The 26064-nt window shown below is 42.9% G+C and overlaps 1 protein-coding gene across 1 annotated transcript; it reads right to left on the bottom strand.

Moving 5' to 3' along the window:
- LOC120882239 (norrin cystine knot growth factor NDP) lies at window positions 1–26064 on the bottom strand. Its single transcript, XM_040266148.1, has 3 exons — window positions 25451–26064; window positions 10174–10554; window positions 1–325 (listed from the first exon to the last, which is right to left on the bottom strand). Exons 2-3 carry the CDS (start codon window positions 10345–10347, stop codon window positions 98–100), a joined length of 402 nt encoding a protein of 133 aa, XP_040122082.1. The 5' UTR covers window positions 10348–10554; window positions 25451–26064; the 3' UTR covers window positions 1–97.

Raw genomic sequence — 26064 nt, 5'->3', positions numbered from 1 at the left:
GCCTTAACTCTTCCCTCGCCAGTCCTTCCCTGGCTGGTTGAACTGCCTCAGCAAGGGGGAGGGTCTGTCCCATCCAGAAGGCACTCAACAGCAAGCCTCAGGAGCTGCACTCCTCACAGTGACAGGAGAGGATGTACCGGTAGGTGGCCGTGAGTCGCATGCCCCCTGAGCAGCGCAGCCGCAGTGCCTTCAGCTTGGACGTCTGGGGCCGGCAGCAGTGACAGGAGGAGCGGAAGGGCTGCTTGAGGACAGTGCTGAAGGAGACCAAGGGCTCAGACCGTGACGCCTGGCTGCAGTGTCCCTCACACCGGGCCAGGAGTACCATCTGGGGAGAGAAAAGAAGTGGTTACCCCATGTGTGTGCGTGCTAAGTCATTTCCATCATGTCAGACTCTTTGCAACTCTGTGGACTATAGACTGCCAGGCTCCTCTGTCCATGGGATTCTCCGGGCAAGAATACTGGAGTGGACTGTCATGCCCTCCTCCAGGAGATCTTCTGGACCCAGGGATGGAACCTGCGTCTCTTATGTCTCCTGCATTGGCTGGCGGGTTCTTTACCACTACCATCACCTGGGAAGCCCAGTTACCCAAGTGGAAGCCAAATTCTTAGCCAAGTCCCAAAGCATCCTTTAAAAGCCCCTAACACTCCTGGCTGGATGAGTTCCTGCTGGAAGAGACCAGTGTAAAAGTATTTACACACCTACTTTTAAGTCCACAGTTTAGCACTCTTATTGTTATGGCTTTAAAAGTTATAACACAAGATCTTTACATTAAGGACTGGGGGGAAAGATTCATTCAAAACAAAGCCTGATATATACACGCTTTTTGCTTCATTTTAAATACGTTAATTTTTTAAAGTTCCTCATTTTTTCCCATCTGGTGGTAAAATGCTAGTGCAACTTTTCATCAAAATAAAGTTTACCACAGATATAAATGATTTTTTCCAATTGAAATGGACTTTCAGCTGCTATTCAATGAAATCTCCCAACCTAAGTGAAAAAGAATCTGTATCTGTCATTATACATGAAAATATGAAGTATGATAGCATCACCTGTGGTTGTTGTTCAATTGCTAAGTCATGTCCAACTCTGTGAGACCCCATGGACTGCAGCACGTCAGGCCTCCCTGTCCCTCACTGTCTCCCAGGATTTACCCAGGTTCATGTCCATTGAATCGGTGATGCTATCTAACCATCTCTATATTGCTGCAAATTTGCTTCTAAAATGTCAACACTCAGGCCCCATCTCAGGCCAAGTGAATTTATATCCTCTGGAGTCGAGCCCAGACTTTCATGGTTTTCCAAGCTCTTTAGGTGATTCTGAAGGTGCACTGGGGGTTTAGTGCCACTGGACACAGCCCACCACCATGATGTGCAAATAAAAACCAAAGAATAAAAGAAATTTTTACTGACAGGTGGTAGTTTACCATTGGCTCCATGCCAGTTCCATCAGTCTCAAAATGTAGAATGTCATTCTAAATTGCAATTGGGGGTAAATAAAGAATGACTACAGAAAAAGAAAAGAAATTTTCTATCTACAGGAAATTACTAAAGAAAAAAGAATATGGTTTCTGAAGAAGAAAAAGAGAATAACCTAATGATGCTTAGGAAGAACTATTCGGGGCACTACAACTTGAAACAAGAGAGTGAAATAGAAACAGGGGATGTTTTGAGACCTGGAATCACACTTCTGGGCATATATGTTGAAGGAGACTAAGGTTATGTGAAATTGCATTTTCAGAGTAGTTTAAGGCAAATATTAGGATGCATTCATTCTGACCATCTCCATCTCCAAAGGTAGGCTAGGGCGATAATAAAGCTTAGGTTTAAGTAGCAGAGGCTGTGTGTTCTTTAGGAAACTGAAACTGCTAGTCACTCAGTTGTGTCTGAACCCACTCCAGTGTTCTTGCCTGGAGAATCCCAGGGATGGGGGAGCCTAATAGGCCGCTGTCTATAGGGTCACACAGAGTCAGACACAACTGAAGTGACTTAGTAGCAGCAGCAGCAGCAGCAGCAGCAGTTGTGTCTGACTCTTTGTGACTCCATGGACTGTAGCCCACCAGGCTCTTCTGTCCATGGCATCCTCCAGGCAAGGATACTGGAGTGGATTGCCATGCCCTTCTCCAAGGGATCTTCCCTACCCAGGGATCGAACCTGGGTCTCCCACATTGCAGGCAGATTCTTTACCACTTGAGCTACCTGGGAAGCCCTATGTTCTTTACAGGGCCTCTTAATGTGTCTTTAGTAAACAGACCCTTTAAGAATCTGATGCAAGCTACCAAAGTTTTCCGGCAAGCAATGGATATAAGCACAAACCTTATATTTTGCATACAGATTAAAAGGATGGAGCAGAGACTCATTTATGTGTACCATACATAAATGGTATCCTGGGAGTGGCAGTCACAGTGGGAGAAGGGTGGGTAGCTTGATTCATTAAGCTATAGGACATTATATATTGGGGCACAGAAGGTGGTGGAAACCTGAGATTATTGGTCTGTTTATGTGGGAGGGTCTTGCTTGGTGAATTTCACATTAAGTGATGGAAAAAAAGTTGCCCTATTCTTCCAGAACCCACAAGAACATAAAAAGTAGAACTATTCAAATAAAAGATTAAACAGTCCAAAAATATGCATGAAATTGTTTGACATTTATCTCATGGTATTTTAAGAATTAACAATTATTATTGAAAACTCACCAGCTATTATCTCTAATATCATCCTATAGGACAGAATTTAATGCCCAAGAATTAAAAGAAGTAAATGGCCTGCCCATCTTTCCAAAAGGAAAAGATGACTTCTGGTAATTAGAACTCATTAACATCAATATCTGAAAAGATGCTGGGTGAATTCAATAATCTCTTAGCAACCAACAAGAGAATATGAGACTAGCAGGGCTTGGTGAAGGATATGTTGGACTAGATCTACTGATTTATTTTCTTTGAAAGGTCACAGAGGCAGGGAAAAAATGGCAGCTGTAAGTAATTTTGATTGTATTAAACCTTCGATTCTACCCTGCCTGCTCTTCACATTGACAGGGAAAGCAGACATGATCTGAAACTGGTTTTGAGAGAATATGCCACAAATCTATATCACACATGCCAGTTATTGGTGCCTGCTCCATCCATCTAATGAGAGAAAGAGTTCAAGGTCTTCCCAGTCTCTTCTCACCCTTGATAGTACATGGGAATAGTTCCTTCACATCTCACTTTGGAGTAATGTTAAAATTGCTCATCTCTAATGTGAATCATCTATTAGGCAGATGAAGAGTTCTTCAAAGATCACGTCTACAAATGGAGTCTTGAGATTCAGTTTCAGTCTGGATGGAGAGAGCTAAGCTGTGCCAGCAGACTTCATTCAGATATATGATGTGTCATGTCCGAATGAGACATGGAGATGTAAGAGAGGCGGGTTCCATCCCTGGGTCAGGAAGATTCCCCTGGAGAAGGAAATGACAATTCGCTCCGGTTTTCTTGACTGGAAAATCCCATGGACAGAAGAACCTATGGGGTCTCAAGGAATTGGACACCACTGAGCATGCACACACCACCAACGATGGCAGCTAACATTTATCGAATGCTTACAACATGTTATTTCCTTTAATTCTCATAACAATCTTCTGTAAAAGGTACTATTATTATCTGTATCATTATTACATAAGAGGAGACTGGGGCTTTAGAGAGTTTAAATAAATTCCCCAGTCTCACCTATCTGGTAAAAGGCAGAGCTGAAATCAAATCCAGGTCTATCTAAAACCAAACCCCTAGTCTAAGGCACTGTAATATCATGCCTCCGAATATTAAGATGCTTTCCTGAGGCATGAGCCAACTCACCCCTTACTGTTATCTACTTTGACCTGCCTACGATATGGAGTCCTAACCATATAACAAGTCTGACCTTTTTCTTATGTATGGGCTTCTTGGGACCCATCATCACTATCTCTAAACTTAAGCACAGCTGAATCTTTTAAGAGCGATGGCAGTCCTAAATAATATCTCCTCCACTGTTAAGTCTTTTGCCCAACTCCCTTCCGCAGTGATTCAAGGACTCCCACAACCTCCCAGCAATTCACTGGATGATACCACACACCCTCTAACTGGTCACCAATCCATCCTTCAGTTCAATAGACCTTTGACACCTTCAAGCATCAGTTTACCTGGCCAAACACATTGGCCCCCAGCTTAGGCTCAAGCACATTCCTCATACGTGGGTGACCTGGCTGTATTTTATTAATTCCTCTGCATTTTGCAGTGCACTTAACTACTCTTAATGGAGACCATACACACTGCTCCATTATCAAATCAAGAAATGAACATTTTTGGACAAAGAACCCACATGGGGCTGCACCCCTACAGGAGTGGGTTCAATAGGTGGTTATTGCTCATACAAACTTCTATTGATTTTTCACAGCTTGTGTTGTCGGGGGGGGGGGGGTGTGTGTGTGTGTGTGTGTGTGTGTGTGTGTGTGTGTGTGTGTGTAACAGATACATAGTATTTGCTTTTGGTCAGGTTCAATTTTTGCTATCTTATGGCTTGATGCTAGGAAGCTAAGCAACTTCTCCAGCAGCCTCATTGTATCTCCCCAACCTTGGAATCGCTTGGTTCTGGCTGGATGTGAAATCTAGCTCTTTTTAACATAAACAGAGCTGCCGGGTTCAGGGTATTTGCTCATGGATAGACTTTTTCATGTTCTAATCTGATTTCCATGTGCTGAGGCTAAGAGCAACGGAAGGTCCTTGGGTAGTAATAAAAGAATAATAATGATGATGATATATAACATGTATTGAGCATTTACTAGGCTCCAGGCACTGTGCCAAGCCCTTCACAGGCAACTTAATACTTAACAACCATTTCAAAAGGTAAACTCTCCCCACTTTACAAATTAAGAAATTCAAAGGCAGAGGATAAGTTATCTGCCTGAAGTCACACAGCTGTACAATAGAGGGCCAAGATTCTGAACCAAGACTTCACGATTCCTGAGCTCTCTCTCCTAACTGCGGTGCTATATTGCCAGGGCATAAAAGTCAGCCTTTCAAGCTCTCAAGTTTCTAGCATAAGATGCTAGTTGGTCATAAACAAGTTCAGGTTACATTGTGAGGGTTGTAGCCAGCTGTGATTCCTGGGTCCAGCCCAAGGATTGCAGCCAGATACCTCAGGCTCCCACTCTCTCTGGTGACCTACCACAGTTCTTAGATAGTTATGTCTCTTGCTGCAATACACAAGCGTCTTCCAAGAGGGAGAAAACCCAAACACAGATGGTTTTCATCACCCCTGTTGAAAGACTCACCCTCTCCAAAGCCACTTTCTTTTCCTATCATGTGGAGACCGCATGAATTCCTGGTGCAGGTCATGGTCTCCATCACTATCAGAACAAAGACCCACCTGTTCCATCCTTCACTATCATAATAGGGTTTTGGCTATTTTAGCTCAACATCCCTTATTTCATGGCACCCCTTGAAGCACCCGCTTTCTCCTCAGGAACATGACTCTCCTCTGCTTCTCTCCTTCCTCACCTCACCAACATCATTGATAAATGACTGTTCAGCTCATCTCCAGAGACCCAGGTCAACCTCCGAAGGGTCCGTGTCAGGCTTAGGGCATCCACAAAATGGCACCCAGGGAGAGGAAGTAGTTGTGGGTGGTGGGGTGAGCTCTCATAGGGCGGGTGGAAACTTGGTGGGTTCCAGCTAGAACCTGGTCCCTTCACTCTGGTTACAACTCAAACTGACATGAAGAGCCTTCTGCACACTGAATGCTTCCCTTTCCTCTCTCCCTGCTTTACTTGTAAGCCTGATGAGGGCAAAAATGTAGCCTGTGTTTTCTTTTAACTTTTGTGCCTCAACTACCCACCACAGTATAAATTTGTTTCTTTTAAAAAAAAAATCAAGTCATATCCATCTAGAAGGCAATTGTGTTATAAACTCAATATCACTGATTCCCCTCATTTCTCCTGCCACGTGGTGAGCTTCATGGACAGCACTAGAAAATGGCTCAGGGATCCTAATCGCCCCTTCTCAACCTTGAGGCTAAGCCTGGGCATCACAGTCCCCCTTTCCTTAAGGAATTTCCCCAGGCTTTGTCCCCTGAATCCTCCTCCTCCTTCTCCTTCGGCCGCTGCCTGCTTGCTCCTGTGGCCCTTCAGAGTTCACACAACCATATGCCCTTCTTCCCCACTCCTGGCTTGGTGCCACCATCTCCTGTTCTTCACCCAGCTCAAACTTCTCAGCCCTGTCCTGTGGACTCGCTTTCCCAGCCTTGATTCCTGAACACCTCTCCTTGGCCTGAAACCAGAACATACCCTTCCAAGCCCTCCTTCCTCGGCTCACCTGAGACGGGAGGTCAGACGGCTCAGTCTGTTCCCTTTTGTCTTGGATCTTCCCTTTCAGCACCCAGTACCATGGCTTACATTTACTTTGCCCCTCTGTGCACTTCCCCACCCCCACCAGGTCTCTGTGGTTAACAAGAACTGCAGTGAGCTTCTTTTTCCTAATCCTTTAAGGCTGTAGGAGATCCCAATACTTATTGAGGTTTCAGTGGTGACTGAAATAGAAGAGTGAGTCTAAACACCTGTCCAGTTTAAAACTTCATCAAGATCACACTATCATTTATTAATGTCTATTAGATGCCAGATATTAAGCTGGATGCGTTACAAATATTACCATCAATACCCAGACCCATACCTTTTGGAAGACAGCATTAGCTTTACATATGAAGAAATTGAGGCACCAAAGCATGCTTTCACTTGCCCCTAAGTCACCCTTAGAGGGTGTGAAGCTGGAATTTTACAAACTGGGGAACTGGAATTAAAAACCAGGTCTCTCTCACTTCAAAGCCTGGGATGCCTCAGTTCCCTTGAAGATTCCCCAGATAACTCATTTCCACTAACCTCTGACCCCTTACTTGTTTGCTCTACAACCTTTACTAAAAATTCCAGGGAAGATTGTCAACAAAGCTGCTACTCCCTGAATCTTTTGCACCAAATCCTAGTAGGTGTTACTGAAAGTCAGCAGGTGCATCATAACCTGTGGCCACACTGACCTCCTTCTTGGACCATGGTGGCTGGTCCTTTCTGCTTGACTCTGTCAGCCCTTTCCAAAATTGCTAGGAGATAGGTGACAGGCCCCCGGGGCTGGCCAGCTGCAAGTTCAGAGTGAGGGGAAACAGTCTCATGGAAGGCTCCCAGAAAAGCTTTCCCTATTATTTTTTATTTTTCTACAGATATTGTTAAGTGTAAATCATTATTTTCAGCAGGCCAGAAGTTGAGCCTAGACTTCTGAATACCAGCTCCCATTTGCAGCAACATGGATGGATCTAGAGATTACCATACTAAGTGAAGTAAATCAGAAAGAGAAAGACAAATACCATATGATATCATTTATATGTGGAATCTAAAATACGGTACCAATCAGTATATCTACAAAATAGAAACAGACTCAGACATAGAGAACAGATTTGTGATTGCCAAGGGGGAGAAGGGGCGGGCAGAGAAAGAATGGGAGTTTGGCATTAGCAGAGGCAAACTATTGTATATAGAACGGATAAACAACAAGGTCCTGCTGTATAGCACAGGGAACTATATTCAATATCCTGTGACAAACCATAATGGAAAAGAATATGAACAAGAATATATATATATATGCATACATATATATCAATATGTATGTAAAACTGAGTCACTTTTCTGCACAGAAGAAATTAACACAGCAATGTAAATCAGCTAAACTTTGATAATTTTTTTAATAATAAAAAATAAATAATGGCTCTTACATTCTATTTGCATATCTCCAAAAGAGGAAGAGCCAGATGAAAGACGAATGAATTGAATGAGAGATGAATTGATAGATGAACACTCCAAGGCAGACATTGCCAATCCTGAGCTAACTGACATTGACCAATCTACTTAATACTTTCCAGGTTTCAGCTTTCCTTACCAGTAAAATGGGGATGATAAAGCCTTCCATCATAGGTTTGTCAGCAATGATTAGATCATAGAATATGAGGTGCCTGACACATTTTAAAATTTTAAGCAACTGCTCTTTCTTCCCTGAGCATGCGTCAAAAAGCTCCCCTTTATCTGTCTTCCAAAGACCAGACGCCAGATAAACTAGCCTGAGTCTGTGAGAATTAAGACTTATAGAACATCTCAAAATGAAAAGCAATTTTTATTCCTGAATACATAGAGAAAATTTAATCCAGAGAAGGTCTGGGTAGTTGAGATTCTGCCAGGCATATTTTATGGCCAAGGAAGCAAGGTTTATAATTGCAAGCACCATTTACATAAAACTATTGCTATATTAGGGATAGTTTGTTATGTTTGAAAACAAATTGTTCCCATGAAATTACAAACGTTTTTCTACAATCACAATTTTACGCTATTTATCATGGTATTCTGGAAGAAACAGAGGTGAACAAAGGTGGACTAAAGTCTGTTTCTAGGACTCATGCTCAAGCACCACGAGTTTGTTGGGTTCGAGTTAAGGCTATCTCTCCTTTGACCTTTCCTTAACTAATGTGATAATTGCTAAGCCGCTCCACCATCATTTCATCAAATCTCAGCTTGTTCTTTAGTTTTTAGAAACGTTTCAATTTTCCTGTTCCTTCCTATCATCAAGTGAACACTTTGTTTGAAATAATTTTATTTCCTTTCTTTTAAACCTATTTTTGGCCTCATCTTGCAGCATGTGGGATCTTTTAGTGCCCCCACCAGGGATCAAACCTGTGCCCCTTGCAGTCAGAGTGCAGAGTCTTAACCACTGGGCCATCAAGGAAGTCCCTGAATTTTTTTTCTTTTTTAGAAAGAATCATGATTATAGAGGACAACTCAGTAGAGGGAGAAATCATCCATGGAATAAAAAACACAAAGTACTAGTGCTCTCTGTAGGGGAGTGGAGGAGAAATGAGTAATTGCTCTAGTTCATCTCACCTCAGCCTACAGCTTCTCAGCAATCACAGCTGTGAGAACATGTCCTATTGTTTTTTCTTAATTTGTTTTATAATCTTTCCTAAGAAGGAATTGCAGGCTTGTAAAATTTCAAGTTTATCTAGTTACTGCTTTTTTTTTTTAGTTCAACAAGTACAAATAAGAAGTTTAGGTTAAAGTGAGTTAATCCAAATTCTGATCTCCCTAAACTAAAACAAGCCATCATCACTGAGCTATACTCAGAGATGCTATGGAAATTTTAACAGGAGACAGAAGTCGTAATGTTTTTAAATGGAGAGGAGAGCCATTAACTTATATGGTCTCAATATTAGTGGTTGATATTACCAAAACTTCTTAATTATACTGGTAATTTTAAAAATGCATGCCATATGAGAATATTTAAGTGGTTTTAGTCTCAGGGTTGGAAATGAAAATCTCTGAGGTTGAGCTAAACAAATTCTTATTTACCAAATGTGGGAAAATCTCATTCATATGACTGAGGGCAGTGACAGTCATGAGAAGTCTCCTTCTGTGTCTATTATTCCCTACTGTGTGCATCCTTCCTGGGTGGTCCATGTGGCTGGCCACTCTTGGTGACGTTTAAGCATGGTATTACTTCATACACTCCATCTCAACACTGAGACATCATTTATGCCTATGCAAAAAATAATATATATATATAACCTGCACCAAACAAGAATGACTTGTATAATCAAGGTAAAATAGTAACTTATCAAAAGGCCATTTTTCTTTTGAATTCATTTTAACATAAACATGGCAGTAAGAGAAAGGCATGGACCAGGAAACTATTTGAAGAGCCCACCAAGAAGTATGTTCCAATGTACAATCATATTGCTTGTATTCCCTTCTTCTTCATTGTTGGTGGAGATAGAAGGAGTTATGATAACATGTAGATACCATTTTTCTTTCTTGAACAAGGATACCACTGCTCATCAATTTCACAGCCAAGGATTAAACATATCCCTCCCACCTTGAGCCTAGCATCAACTTTATTGTGGAAGCTTCCAGCCTTTCTTATTGACTTTGAGCAGTCTGAATAGAATGAAGTAGCTGGGTATGTACATGGTCAGTTAGGCAGCTTTATTGACAACAGTTGAAAGCATGGTGGGAATCCCTAAAAGCGTGATTCTGTGGCAGTCCCTGTGGGTCAGCAATATAGTTCCCCATCTCTTGTTATAAGAATAGGCCTTCTCTCCTGTTTCTGGGAGTAAGGATATCTCACAGAGATCTTGGTCTTACCTTGGAGCTACACTTGTATAGCGGGTGACTGATAGAATCAACATAGTGGTGCCTCATGCAGCGTCGAGGATCCGAGTCCATCATGAATGAGCTCTCTGTTTTGCTGTCTGTATCTCCCATTAGCGCCAGCAGGGAGAGCATAGAAAAGGATGCAGCTAGTACATGATTTCTCATTGTTGTAAGGGAAAACTTCTCAAGAAGAACAGCAGAGGGAGGCAGAGGACTAAAAATTGGAAATGCCTTCACCTCCTAGGCTCCAGTTCCTTTCAAAGAAAGGGCAGGATCTGGTTGGAGCTTTCTGCTTGTCATTGTCCTTTGTATGCCGGAGTTTCGTCTTACTCTTTGCACTCACGGTCCATCATCACTGTATCTGCTGCACAACTGGAATGAAAGCAGAAATTATTTTCCCCAGAAACATTTATCCAGAAAAACTAATGGAACCCTGGAGGTACTGAGTAGAATTTTTTTCCATGTCATTTATGAGTTGAGAATATTGGTTTCTAGAGTGTCATTCTCATAAGCTGTCAGCCGTTTCGTACCGCTTCCCCCATAGCTTATGGTATATATTTAAAATCATTTGAAGGTGGACACAGTGGTTTAATGAAAGTACATGTTGACTCTGATCGCTGGAGTCCATGTTCCAAGGAACAAGGATCGTTTGAACCCATAGTCAAGATTAACTATGTGGTTCTGGCCTTAGCATAACTCAGTTGGGTGGTCTCATTCTTACTCCTGGCTGGTGGGGGCAAGAGGGTCTATTTAGTATCTCAGTAAGCTTTGATGTCCATGTCAGCTTCCAGGGCTAGAGAAGAGGCAGGTCAGCAGTAACGAACACAGGGCATGTCCCACGGGAAGGAAGCACATTTTCCACGTCCAAGTCTAACCCACCCATCCACCTAGTTTTCCACTTCTGCACTCTGGGCTCATCCTGTTTTTGTGTGAAGCTCCGCGCCACCCAGCATCAATGATAAGCTGCATCGGAAATACACATTATGCTAACTGCTCTCCAGTGTGATTAAGGCAACACATGTATAGTTGCCAACAGACTCACACATTTCTGAAGAGCCTTTGTAGCCCAAGCACATGGTATAATTTGAAAAAGTAAGTGGTTGTTGGAGCAGAGACTTGTCATTAAAGTGGGATCATACCATACCTGAAATTTGCCTCGTTTTTTAAAGCATATACCTTTTGAACAAAGGACTCGGGTCCATAGTCAGCTCAAATCACCTCAGTAACCCCACCCCCAAGGCATGGCCAGCATTATCACACCAGAAGACAGAGAGCATCAAAAATATCTTCAACCATTTAGGAAAATTGGAGGACTTGACATTACATCAAAAACAAAAGGAACACAATAATTAAAGCTTCAGAGAAGCTTTCAGAGGTATTTCAGATAAAAGTTTGAATATTTTGCTTCATAGCACAACATTTTTTTAAGCTTCCTACTCACGAACAGTCTGAATAAACATGGTAAAGTATTGATAAGATGAAATTCTAGTCCATATAAGTTGGTTACTCTTGCTCTAACAGAGTGGCCCCAGACCCCGTTAACCTCAGTTTAGCTGTCTTGCAAGTGTGGGACAGTGGAATCCCAGGTGGAGAAAGGTATGTGACACAGGGCTGTTTCAGAGTGGAGCATCCGTGGCAATGGCAAAACTTGAGTACGTGTGTTTCAGGGAAGCTCTATAAATTGCAGGAAGGGCAGGGAACAGTAATAAGGGGACTCACCTGGATTCTAGCACTGCCATTCATTAGCTGGGGATCATTTGAACTGTTTCAGCCCCGGTTTCCTCATCTGTAGAGGAGTTGGGAAAAAATGGCATCTGCAGCCCCCTCTTGATCAAAAATGCCAACATTTTACATACTTATGGATTCATTTACCCCCATCTTCATATGTAGAGAATAATCCTAAAGTTCAAGACACCGTATTTGCACGCAACTTTGCACCACTTTCCTTTATGTGCATGCTAATGGTAACATCTCACTAAAATTGATCAAACCTGAACCCAAAGCTCCAAATCAGCAAAAGATGCAGAAGAGCATTTTTGCTTTCTTTTCAGCTGCATATTCTAGATTTTCCTCTGCATGTTACACTGAAAGTCAGCAAGACTTCAGCTCAAAGAGCCAGAGCTTTCTTTAGTTCCATGTCAAGAGGCTGAGGTATTACTGACCATTTCCTGAGTTTCAATATGACTATATTTTCCCAAGTGGTTATCTGTCTCTTTGAAGCCTTAATTAGTCTTAGAAAGAGAATTTATTGAACTTCTCCTTTCACCACTCTGGTCTACAGATATTTCCCCCAGGAATCAATGGCAAGGGGATGAAGGGGAAAAGCAGACATTCCAGTCCTGGCCTTCCCTTTCCACTGCCAACTTCTTTTCAGAGCCATGGCCAGGAGATATGGTTAAATGAGCAAAAACAAATGAAAGAAAAGCATGCATAGCATGATGGTAAAAACAAGCGACGACATTGACAACAAAATCCTATAAAAGTGTGTGTATGTATGGTGATATGTGTTGGCATTTACATTTATTCTACATAAAATGAAATATAACAGGCCCTTAAATATAGAAGATGGGCACCCTCACTTATATAAGAGAAATGAAAATTAAAGTACTTTGAGATACTTTGTTCAACCAGTCAGATTTATAAAAATCCCAAAATCTAATTATGTACTCTGTTGGCAAGGCTATGGGAAAACAAGCCTATTTTGGAGACAGTACAGTAAAAATTGGTGCAAATTCTATAGAAGCCAATTTGGCAATATTTATTAAGCCAGAAATGTATATAATTTAGACCAGCAATTTCACTTTGGAGAACTCTCCTACATGTGAGATCACACAAGCATATGGTTATTCACTACAGCATTGGTTGTCATAGCATAAAACTGGAAACAGCACAAAATTTCCATTAGCAAGGGGCTGGTTAAATATATTATACAGCATTCATACAATCAAATAATATGTACCTCTATAAAGAGGAATGCAGAAGTTCTACTGATTTGTGTTAAAACAAAGAGGGACAAGAATATATATTTATGTTAATTTGTATTTACATAGAGAAGTTCTGAAAGGATACTCAAGAAACTATACAGTTAGTTATGTGTGCAATTTGGAGGACAGGCCTGGGAAAAAGACTTTTTGCTATATATCCTTTTTTTAATTTGTAGATATCTGAACTTGCAAATGTATTACCTATCCAAAATTTCATTAAAAAAATAATACTTTCTCTTTTCAAATAAAATCTTGGCTTAGAACTAGTAATGAAGCTAATAGATGTTTGATGTTTGTGCCACTTTGAGTGTTTTAATAATATTAAACCTTTGTTCCTTAGAAGTATGGGAAGACATGTTAGTCTCAGTCAAATAGTTTTCCCCATGGACCAGTTTGTTCTTGTGCACTACTGCCACCTAGTAGTAATATTCTGAATTGCAAGCACAGTTAAAAAAATTTTTTCCCCAAAAGGTGAATAAAATAATTTTGTAACCAAATGTTATGACGTTTATACTGATAAAGAGCTAGTTAATGTCATACAAAATGTAACTCTATTATTTGATTTTCTCTTTAAAGATAATAAGCTGAGCCAAAAAGTAGTAATAAAGATAAAGTGTAAAAGAATGACAGAAGAAATATTGCTTCAGCATTAATAAGAAATAGATGTTTTCATTTCAACACTCTCATAAAGCATGATACTTTTTGTTCACTAGTTATATTAATTAAACTCTGACATGAGAATGCAAGCAACAGTGTAAATATGCCACAGAACTCACAGAACCCTTGGAGTGTGAAAGTCTAATCCTTGCAACAGAACACTGGGATTTTTGCCTTGTGCTCAAATTGAATGAACCAACACTGCTGTGTTGAAGAAGAAGTAAGCAGAATGCTCAAGAAAAGAGTGATTCTAATTAAGTCAAGTTGCCTTAACATTGTGTTGGTCTGAATGTGCACAGGTGAAGGTGTACAGAGTGCCCTGGGAAGCACTCTCAAAGAGGAAAATCAGGAATGAAGGGGATTTACATCACTCGAGATGAGATCCCCCTTTGATGGCAGCCTAGGGGTATCTATGTCTGTCTTGTAGGAGCTTCTGTTATTTTTCTCAAAATTAAATTAATTCTAACTTGCTTTAATTTTATTAAAGCCATGTAGCATAAAAATCAAATGCTGCCAATGAAGACTTAGAACCTCAGCCCAGCTAGTGATGGATTGAGTGAGAAAGTGACTGTCTCATTGAACTCGGTATACCTGGGTTGCTTAGTGCTCCAGATACAGTCTCTGAGACATGAACTTGGCCGATATACAGAGCCCACATTCTAATAGCTCCAATGTGGAGCCTCTGCCGGCAGGAGAGGCACGTAGGCTGGCGTGCCCGACTTTGGAGCTACCCTCCAAATGATACCAGTGGAAAAGAACAACTGGTGCCCAGATTTCCCCACCTGTCACCCTCAGCGAAATAATATAGCAGAGCTTACAGTGGGCCCAGCCTCCTGGGTGAGAGATGATGTTGTATCCACAGATCAACTCACTCTTGGGCTGACCTTCTCCCTGGCAAAGGATAAAGTGCTGGTTTCACACAAGTTATTCCAGCAATCGGCTAAGACAAGTGACATGTGCCGAGTGGCCTTATTCTTGCCCTGCTTGCCAGACAAGGGAGGGCGGTACTCAGCATCCATATTTCCCCCCGGACTGTTTTTCAGTATAATACATGCAGGTTTTACCTCCTGAAGCTTATTTTTACAAATAAATATTTAACACATATTCACACTGAACAGCTACTATGAGTCTCCTTTTGCTCAAGCAGATGAGACTTAAGGGTCAGGAAGAAAAATAGGTCCTATTCTAGTTCCTTCTTCCAGCTCACTGCATCCACAAGCAGAGTCTTGGCCTATTGTCTTTCTGGGTAATCTTTTCGGACATGCTGATGAACTCGCTTAACATCTAATTCATATGCAACATCCATTGCATCATTCCTAAGAAGATCAAGTTAAGCAGATGAAATCTAATGACTTTGGAATGACGTCAGTGTGCCAGACTGAATCATTTGATGTTTACTATCATTTAAAACAATCATCTCAGGCATGAGTAAGGTAAAGATGGCAGAACATAGAGCCTCCCTCAAAGGAATTGCACACACACAAAATCAGAGATTTAAAAGTGGAAGAAAGCTTGCCACTAGATAACACTTCACACTAGAATTAGAAAAACAAAAACTTAAAGTCTCATCAGAGAGTGTGAAGTGCTAAGTAGCCCCTTCCCAGGAACTCAAAGAATTCCAATTGGATCTAGTCAACGAGATGCCTTGGAGAATAAGTCAGATGCTCTTCCCAAGGCACTTAATTTATAAACTGTAAACAGCGTGCTGGATTTTATAAAGCATCCCATGTGCTCAATGAATGGTTTTTTATATTATTCCTATCTGACAGCACATCAGTAGCAACAAAGAGGTCAAGCCTGGGCTCACCCAAAGGCAGCCCTCCAGCTTGCCCACCCCAGGTATCTCCAAGGAGAGGCAGCCCCAAGGTCAGTGGGGAGGGAGCAGCTCCTACCCCTGGCATCTCAAGTATGGTGTCTGTTCTACACTTAGAGGTGGCAGAGCATGGGAGGCAATGCTTGCCCCCACAGAGTCATCTTAGGAAAAAGATGACATCCTTGGGATTAAACAACAGATCTCTAGTCTCGGAGAGCTCTTTTTTTCCCAGCCTGCATTACAAGGCGTGCTCAGTTGCTCAGTCACGTCCAGCTCTTTGTGACCCCTGCACCGCATCCTGCCACGCTCCTCTGTCCATGGGATTTCCCAGGCAAGAATCCTGGAGTGGGTTGCCATTTCCTTCTCCAGGCAGACATGGCCAAACTCAGGGGTGATGGTGAGAAGAGATGGAAACAAGCAAAGAGATGGAACAAGCAAAAGGGAACAAGAAATAGAGCCCAAGAAGGAAGCAATAGATCAAAGGCTAGGATAAAAAGGGATGTAAAAAAGGACTGGGAACAGAAGTCATTTCTGACCAACTGTCAAGTGGTGCCACCTGTGTGTGTGTGTCCTTGGATGGAATAGTTTTACTGTCTGGGGCAGGACTGGTGTGGGAAGACTGGACCTAGAACCTGACTGAAACTTCAAATCCTGATTTTTCAGGAAATCCAGAGAAACCACTCACTGTGATCCAAACTCCCACCTATCTACAGTTTTCATCTCTTCCTCCCCAAACCTATTTCTAACCCTGTGTCCTGCAACCCGGTGTCTTACATTTATTTATCAGAAATATTAGATAACTAGTCTACAACCTTCTGAAACTCAAAGGGCATTCTACTGTTGTCTGCTCTGGCAGAAGGAAGGCCATATTGAGGAGCTGAAAACTCTGAGCCCTACCTACTTTCCTGTCACTGGCTGTATGATCTTGAGCAAGTCAGTTGCCTTCTCTGGGGCTCAGTTTTCTCATCCACAAAAAGAACAGATTGGTCTAGATATTTCTATGGTTCTATCTGTTTCTAACATTCTCTAACTCTACCCAAGCTTATCAGAATATACGTCTGCTTTGGGGCTACATGGTCCCCAAAGAAATACTACAGAAAAAGTTATTTTCTTAATCAAGAAGTTAATGATCACAGAAAAGTCCAAAAAAGTTCTAATGTGGGGCCTAAGCCAAAATTTGAAGGTCAAGCTATGAGAATTTGACACTTGATGAGGCCATATTGGTGCCCAGAAATAAAAATAGCCCTTAATAATCAGTTGACTTGGTGTTTGAATGTACTATGATTTATAAATTAATAACATGTTGTTAATAATAGGAAGCAGTTAATGAAGATACTTAACCAGTTCTTATTTCTCTTAAAGCTGTCCTAAAATTTGAAGTGTTTCTTTCTAGTCTTTACCAAATGAGGAGAAGAGAAAGACTAAGATTAGTCAATCATGGTAAAATTAAACTTCTTTCAATTGAGGATATTGATGATGCAGGCTGAGTTCAACCTTCTTGCACCTTTCCTGTGAATGACCCTTATTCTTAATGGATTGAGTCACAGATCTTCATGCCCTAGGGGGGGCATTTGTGATGCTCTGGTTCAGGATAGAAGAGGAAGACTGGTTAGAAGAACTTTCTTCTCTGCAAATGTGGTCAAGAGCAAGGCACTCTGCTTGGTAAAGCATCTATGGAAACGTTGTGCTAGGGTTCCTGAAGTTCTAGGTTGGGCATTAGTTAGTGTTAGTCACTGAGTCGTGTCCAACTCTTTGCGACCTCATGGATTGTAGCCTGCCAGGCTCCTCTGTGAGTGGGACTCTCCAGGCAAGAATACTGGAGTGGGTAGCCACTCCCTTCTCCAGGAGATCTTCCCCACCCAGTGATCAAACCCAGGTCTCCTGGATTGTAGGCAGATTCTTTTACCATCTGAGCCACCAGGGAAGCCCTTCTAGGCTGCGAGTTGGACTAAAAGAGTTGTCCATTGGGTATGGATTTTGGATCCTACGCTGGGCTTCTGTAGGCTTCTATGGTTTCTATACAAAGACTCATTCTGAGTTCTTAACATTTGACATAACTGACTTTTAGAGGACAAAGCTTGCATAAATTGGAAATGACCAAGTCTGATTACCCATGCGTCAAGAAGTAGGATACAGTTGAAGGCTTCTCCTCTGGAGGTTTGGATTATTTCTGTAAATCCACTCCACTAAAAGCTGTAACTGATATGGTGATGAGCTATCAGAAAATGTATAAGGGTGGCCTTTTTGCAGTGCTAAAAATCAACAATAGCCCTAAACATGGAGCCCGCTTCCATTCTTTCATCAATAATGGGGAGAGAGGAAGCCACAAAAGGAGAGATGGAGGAAGCATAATTTTTATGTTTCAAACCTGTCACTGCCCTTTCAGTGATTTCAGATAGCAAAATTCTACAAGGGGATGGTTTCTTTCATTTCACCCACTCTTTCCCAGGAAGAGGCTTTCACATGAGGACTGAGACATACTCCACTACTCACCTTGTGTAAGACCCTTTGGAAGGAAAGCAGGGGAGTTCTGAGTTACCCAGCACAGGGCACTGTGTCTCATCAAAACGTGAATATGCACTCTCCCTGTAGAAAAAAAAAAGGTTCCCAGGTGTTCTGGGGATCCCCTGTGCTGATGTAATTTGATACTTGCTCTGCCACTGGACCACTGGCTGTGCTATGGCCTCAGTAGAAGAGGGATAACCAATGTTAGCTCAGGGTACAAGCTCCTGTTCACCCTGGAGCCAAATGAGTATGTTGGCGTTTCTTCAAAGTGTCCAGCAAAGCATTTCCAAAGCTGCATTTGCATCTCCTCACCCACAACAGCGTTCTGGAATGGTAGGTAGTGATCTCACCTAACAGCTGTAGAGCCCTTAGTTAGAAATTGGGCATAAACAATAGAGCAACTCAGTATTTCCATTCCCCATCCAATTTGCCTTTTCTGCCTAGTGATGGGACTTGAATACTGAATCCCCTCCTGTGGCAATCCGGAAGCAACACTTGCAGACAAAGATTCATGTCAAAGGGGCAAGGTTAAAGCCCAGGGAACTCTACTCAGTATTCTGTAATAAACTATATGAGAAAAGAATCTGATAAAGAATACACACACACACACACACACACATACATGAAAGTGAAAGTGTAGTCACTCAGTCGTGTCCAAATCTTTGCCACCCCATGGACTGTAGCCCGCCAGGCTCCTCTTCCATGGGATTCTCCAGGCAAGGATACTGAAGTGGGTAGCCATTTCCTTCTCCAGGGGATCTTTCTAACCCAGGGATCAAACCTGGGTATCCTGCATTGCCAACAGATTCTCTACCATCTGAGCCACGAGGGAAGCCCGCCCCCACCACATACACACATATAATTAATTCACTTTGCTGTGCACCTGAAACTAACACAACATTGTAAGTCAACTATACTCCAATACCAATTTTTTCAAAGTGAAAAAAAAGCCAATCACATAAAAATGTGTTTCCCAGGACTTCCCTGATGGTCCAGTGACTAAGACTCTGTGCTCTCAATGCAGGGGGCCAGGGTTCGATCCCTGGTCAGGGAGCTAGATCCCATACGCTGCAACTAAAGATCCTGCATGCCACAACTAAGACTCCTGTGCAGCCAAATAAATAAATATTAAAAATGTGTTTCCCTCTATCACTAATCGCTCTGAACTTATTGGCCTTTTGGTTTTCTGTTTGTATTTTGCTTTGCTTAAACCACACACACTTTGGTTATGTCTCTTGATTGCCAGCCCCCATGTGACACTTCTATTCTGCTGCCTTTAGATTTCAAACTTCAAAAGAAAAATTTTAATTCTGAAAAGAAGTCATTTCCCGTAACTGGGAAGAAGTCACAGAAATGTATTAAGCCCTTAAATACTGCCTTGAGCTTTAAAGAAAAATTGACCTTGATTAAGAATTGAATTTCTTTGACTCGTCATATCCATATTAGGAATGTGTGTGCCTACATCATTTTACTTAGATTTAAGAAAGGGAATTTTTTTTTCACCTGAAGAGTTGACTTCATTTTCTAATGACAAGTAAATAAGGCAACTTCAGAGTTCAAGTCCCTCTTCTTGGCAAGGAATAGGTGAAATTAAGGGAAGCTTCCTTTTCTGAAATTATGCTATTTGAAAATCTCCAGTAGCAGATTTTGAGCATCAAAAATAATCCTTTCTCCTTTTTTTTTTTTTAACTTCTCCAGTGACCTACTCTTTTCCTATCTTTATTCCCTATTGATGAAAGGATGGGAGGAGACTCCATCTTTAGGGCTATTGTTGGTGGGTGGCACCACAGAAGGGTCACCCCTGAGCATTTTCTGACAACTCATCAACTTTCTTGAATGTATTAACCTGTTGCCCTTTCATTTTTAAAGGATATGGCAATCGGTTGGATCACAGCTTAAAAGAAAAAGTTGGGATTGAGCCAGGCTTTGGAAGAGAGAACATGGTATGAAAAGATTCTTAGCTTTTGTAGAAAAAAACAAAAAGAAAAACATATCTACTGGAAATCTTAAAGAACTGAGTTTAAGGCTATAGACCATGTTCATGTACAGATTTGGACATGAGGGCGAAATGCACTCTAATTGGATGAATTCCTGATTCTGAGCATGAGGGATATATTGCCTCCTAAAGCTACCCATTCTTTGCATTTCTGAATCAGCAGTCTTTCTAACAAGAAAGTAGTTGTCCCAGACTGTGAACCCCCATCCAGGGAGTTACATTCTAACGACTGAAAATGGCTCTGGTAAGGGGGGAGGTGTGATTCTTAGCAGTATAGTCTTACCCACCAGACTCTGAGACCCTCTGATGAGGGAGACAGGAAGGATGGATGGTACCAAGCAAATTATTGCCAGACACACAAAAGAAAAGCTTTGCAGATGTGAGAGCAGCTTGCATCAGAAAGCATGCTATGGAACAATCTTCCTTAAAAACTCCAGTGTGTGGGTGTGTGAATTTGCCACATGCAACCTGCGTGGCCAAGTCAGCACTCGCTGAAGTACCAGCTACTCCCACCCAGCTGCATATGCACTAGGCTTTCGGCAGGATTCCCCACCCTTTGTTTTTTTCCTGGATGCCAACATAGAAGTTTATGGTTGCTGATCTGAAGGGTGAGGAGTGGGTACTACCAGCTGGAATGTTGCCACTGGTAGGGGCAGACAGAAAAATAGGAAGGCTCTTAATGTCCTCCCAAAGAAAACCTTTGATGGACAAAAGAGTGGTTGTATTTTTACCCTCTCTCTTCATGCTGCCAGGCGTCTTTAAATAGATTCTCTAGACTAGGGACTTGTATGGAATAATTCATATTAAAACCCAAGAAGTGGCAACAGAGGGGAGTTGGTTCTTTCTTCGCTTTTCTTTTCCTTTTTTTTTTTTTTCTTCTTGTCAAGCTAACAGGAAAAAAAAAGACTCATTTTAATTCAGCTGTGTTCAATTTTTCCTTTTGGGTCTTTTAATGAACTTTAGCTAATTCGGAAAGACTACCAAAGCCCCCAGGAAAAGAAAAGGAATAGGAAGCTGCGTTGTAGAGTGCTCCTTAATACCTTTTGGACCCGAGGACATTAGTAGCATCTTTTAAGGATGCTGCACCTAGGGGGTTACACGGGCTCTTAAATGGGAATGTCTAATTGAGAAGTCCAGTCGTTCCATTTGCAGCTCATTAACTGATCTGTTGTTCTGCTGTTTAAAGAGAGAAAAAGAGAAGTCCTCCCCACCTCCCTAGCCCCATGCATTTTTAGTTCCACTCAACCCAGGAACCATTTCTCCCCTCTCTCTTTCACAAAATGGGTTTCCTAAAGACGTTCAGCCCCACACTAGCCAAATTAAAAGTCCTGTCTGTCCTTCTTTTTCCTTGGTAAGAGAAGGATGTGGGAAGGACAGAGCAAGGGGGCGGGTCCAGGTCCAGGGATCCAGGGAGCTTTGTTTCAAGTCACTTGTCTCTCTCCCTGAAACAGAGAATAACCACATTTCTCTTAATGTAGGCCGAAGTGCATTCAGGCGTTCCCATAGCACTCCCACCCCCGGCCCTTTGCTGGAGATGTTCGGGTCACTGTGATGGTATGCCGGTCCCTGCCAGCCCTGGTCACTCCAGCCCTTCTCTCAGAAGCCTCAAGGGCAGCCTGAGCCAGGAGGTTGCTCCTCTCTGCGAATGGGCTCAGGCTCGGGGTGCTCCAAAAAGACCCCCGATCCCATCAGCCCGGCAGAGCTGCTGCCAAGAATGACATCCTGGGAATACTATGGATATGGGGAGACCTCATGGGCTGTTGGCCTCGGATGGGACAGGACCCAGGCTGTCTGCAAAGCAGACTGAGCAAAGAGCCAGCTCACAATGGAAGGAGCTCAGGCGAGGGGAATAGGGGGCGGGGTGGGGAGTGGTGGAGAGCAAAATCAAAGAAAAGCCACATGCCACCCAGGAAGATTCCAGGGAGGGCGGGAGGAGGTGGTGGAGGAAAGACTTGCAGGAAACCAGTACCCAGACATGGCACTGCCAGTCTAGCTGGATTCTTTTCTGAACTAGATTATGCGAAAGAAAGAGGGGAAATATATAGCCTGCCAGCTGTTCAAAGGCTTACAACCTTGCTTTTATTGTCCGGGTAAGTTGGTGAGGTGGGGCATCAGAGGAATTCCAAACATACCATCCCAGAGAAATTTTAATATGTTCCACAGTGTCATACACGAAGAGGAAATGACAGCTGATCACAGCCAAGGCAGGCTGCAGAAATCTGGGCCTTGGGGCTCACCCACCCTCCCATGGCCCAGCTTCCCTCCTCTCTCTGTCCTGCCACCTGCTGCCCCATCCCTCCTGCTCCCACTGGCTCAGCCAGGGGGCCTGGACAAAGTTGCCTTAGTTGACTGTCATGGGAAGAGGTGAGGATGAGCTTGAAGGCTGCTGGCCAAGAAGTTGAGGGCTGGCTAGGGTGAGTCAGCCCCCCTCCACCCCCCCCAACCCCAGGGAGTCAGAGGCATCTTAATTCAACCACAGGGGATTATCTGCTGATAAGGACCAAATCAAGGACTCTGGTGATGCTGCCTTCAGGGTCCCCCACCCCCACCCCACCCCCAGTAACCTACTGATGTCAGAAACAAAAGATTGGATTATTTGAAAGCAACATTGTTAGTGGCTCTGATTGAGACCTGGGTTTGGGCAAGGACTTCCAGCAACTTCTTCCCAGGGGCCTCTGGAATTTAGGCCAGGCCCAGAGGTCATTGGTTTCGATCCTGGGGGTGGGACAACTAAGTGGGGGAAGATACTGGCTACATCGTCCTCCGGGTGTGTTTCTAATTCAATGATTCATCAAGCAGCCCTGGTGTAAGCCACTGAGTAGGTGACTCATAGCTGTCCCTGATACAGACAGCACGTGGTCCTTTCCAAAGGGGGCTCAAGAGAGCAGAGAGAGGATAAACTGCCCTTTTGCCAGGCTTCTCCTAGCCAGGAGGGAAAGAGCTGGGCTGTGCTAGCTGTGAGTGACGTGTCCCCAGGATCCGATGATAAAAGCCTAAGGGGAACCCCGTTATCACAAATGGAAAGAAAACCGACCGATATGCGACCATCATTTCTAGTAAATCTGGGTACCAGCAGATATGTGAAACGGTTCTTTCTAACAAGGAACTCATTGACCAGTTTGCCCACTGGCCAAGTCCATGTCAGTTACAAAATCTAACTGGAAATAGCATAGAGACTGAGAATTAGGGCATGAGACAGTGTCTCATTCACCTTTGCATCCATCAGGACTGGCATAACATTAAAAGAATGATGGCATGAATAATTAACCAATAAGAAAAATAGGCCTTGAATTGTAAGTTCTCAAAATACAGTAAAAATTGCTGGCCACCACTGGTGGCTATAATTCTGAGAAACTCACCACATTTTTCAAGGGCCGAGGAAAATAAATGAGTTGGAAATTGTTAAATGTATTGAAAAATGATTTATTTTCCCCTTGACAGTGTCATTGGGACTCGAATTAAGATTTAAACCTCCACAGACGTGTTTCCATCTGTGGCTGTCAGCTGATGGTACATGGTCATCTAGAAGGCTTCAGCCAGCTCTCCTTCTACCTGAACCCAACGTACGCGAAAGTAAATGATGCAAAACATTGCGTTTTGTGCTCAGACACTCACATATTGTGGTCTGAATAATAGTTTAAAAAAATTGTTTTGATTTGCCTAAATGCTTTGTTAACAGCAGTAGTTTAAAATTGTATAGCAATAGAATCCATGGTATTTTCTCAGACTTTCTCGAATAAATAATGACTCTCTCAAAGTTGTAAATTAGCTCATTCAAAAGCCAGATTTTCATTCAACAATGCTTGTTCGCTTCGTTACTAGAGAAAATCACACGAGTTTCCCCAGAAAGCACGTTCCTGCTCCACGATAAAAATTGGCCACTCAGATGCTAAAGTTTACTTTCAGAAGCCAGACGGATGAGAAGAAAATAGGCAGATATTTGCATTTGATCTAAACACACAACTGAGAAGCATCCGGCAGTACCCATGGTAGGTATTTGGTAGACACCTATAGCCAACTCTGTATTTTAGGCATCTCTACGTTTGCAAATACATCTGGCATTTAATTTAGGTGTTGAAGCAGTTTGCCAATGCCAGTTCCTTGTAATTAACATACACTAGTATAAATGAAAAGAGACACGCTTCACAGCATTCGGATCTAGTATTCATGACAGTTTCCAAGCATAGAATGAGGGACTCCCCTCTTGCCAAAGAGTTTCCTTTCCTACACCTGAATCTCAGCAGAGAAGGAAGGCTACCTTTTTTCAAGCAGGTTTATCTCAGCTCCTCCCTGACAATGAGCCTCAGTTACAGGGCGTTCAGAGTCATTAACATTCTGTACACAGTCAAACTTCCCGTCCCCCAAGAAAGAGTTATGCCCAGGCCTCCTACAGCCCAATTGTTCATTTAAAGAGAGAACTTGTATTCAGGAGCTTGAAAGAACCCTCTGAATATTCCTCAGGTGTTTGTAGGAGTCATCCCTACAAGTCCTGGTCCCCGGGCTGGTGGGAGCATCCTTTCCCGGTTACTTCTTGGGCAAGGTAGCATCAGTGGAGCTGTAGAGACAAGCTGATTTACTAAAAATAACCCTTTGCAATAAGGGCAAGGCAAACAACATGCATTTCCCTGGACTTTTTGCGGAATGCAAATCCTATAGTAAACCTATACTCCTCTCTCCCTGGCGCTCCTGACCGCATCTATGGAAGTGAAGATCTTGCAAGTTGGGAGAAAGGTGCAAAGGAACAGGATTCCTGCAAAGCGTGACACAGAAAGGTAGAAATAAATGTTGCCTATTGTTTGAAGTCATTCTAAGCACTCCGGCAGAGCCCTGGCAGGAGATCAGCAGCGTACATAAGTAGTAATAAAAGTAAACAGTGCGCTTTTAAACTCGCAGGCTTGCCCGCGTTCACAGTGCCCCATTGTAAGAGGGATGAGGGCGGCGGGGAAGATAACCGGGGCTTCAGGAATCCATGTCGGCGAGTAGCTGCTTCTCAGTCTCCTTTCACGAGGACAAATAGAAGAATCATTACAAAGTTCCATCTAACTACGCAGAGTCTGAAAATCCAATCCCTTTCGGTCCAACCAAAGGAGATTTTCCAGCCTCTCTTGGAGGCTCCCCTGCTCTGTCACCGACTTCAAAGACCCGTTCATTTACAAAACACAATGCTAGCGCGCTACAGATTAATGCAAATGCAATTAATGCAAATTTAAGTGGTATTTAAAGGTTGTCTCTTTGTCTGAGAAGAGGATGAAACGCTCGCTTTGGAAAGAAGTAATTTCCTAGGCAAGCCGTCAGCGCTGTTTTCCTGCTTACCTTGGGGGAAACGCAGGGCTCCTTTCTCCCCAGACTTTTCTGAGAGCTAGAAAGAGGTCGTGCTGTTTCCAATTGCTTTTGTTCTTCTGTCCCTCTGTCACATGGCTTGCCTTTTATATTTGCAACACACAAAAGTTAGGACTGTTGTTTAAGCGACACAGGGAGAGAGAGAGAGAGAGGGAGAGAGAGAGGGAGAGAGAGAGAGAATGTCAAATGGAAAAGAGCCATTGCAGTCATATATCAATCAGGCGTGCGGCCGCAGCAGCGCACTAGCAAATGGGAATGCCAGGGAAATGTGAGGCGCCCGGTATCGGGGACTCGCCGCCTCTGCCCACCGCTCGGCTCCCTTCCACCGAGCATCTTACGATGGGAACCGCTTAGGACTAACAAGGGCAAGGAAGTCCCCACCCACCCACCCCCACTTCTTCTTCTTCTTCTTTTTTTTTTTTTTTGGTGTTTTGGAAATATTTAATAAGGGGCTACATAATATTCGGGATTTAATTCTTTGGCAAACATGCGGCTGCCCTAAAGAGGTGGCGTCCGCAAGAAAGACACAGAAATACAGAATGGCACTCTGCTTAACGATTCAGCAGCTGACCAGGATGAAGGTGAAA

This window comes from Oryx dammah, unplaced genomic scaffold (assembly GCF_014754425.2).
Source record: "Oryx dammah isolate SB20612 unplaced genomic scaffold, SCBI_Odam_1.1 HiC_scaffold_23, whole genome shotgun sequence".
Classification (NCBI taxonomy): Eukaryota; Metazoa; Chordata; class Mammalia; order Artiodactyla; family Bovidae; genus Oryx; species Oryx dammah.
The sequence above is the reverse complement of the archived record's forward strand: the minus strand, read 5'-3'. Positions and strand labels throughout refer to the sequence as shown.

Bases quoted from the DNA above. Each gene is read 5' to 3' on its own strand.
- LOC120882239 (XM_040266148.1), bottom strand. From the start codon at position 10,347: ATGAGAAATCATGTACTAGCTGCATCCTTTTCTATGCTCTCCCTGCTG. The intron at 326-10,173 runs GTAAGACCAAGA...TTCTCTCCCCAG, and splicing joins TATACAAGTGTAGCTCCAAG to ATGGTACTCCTGGCCCGGTG.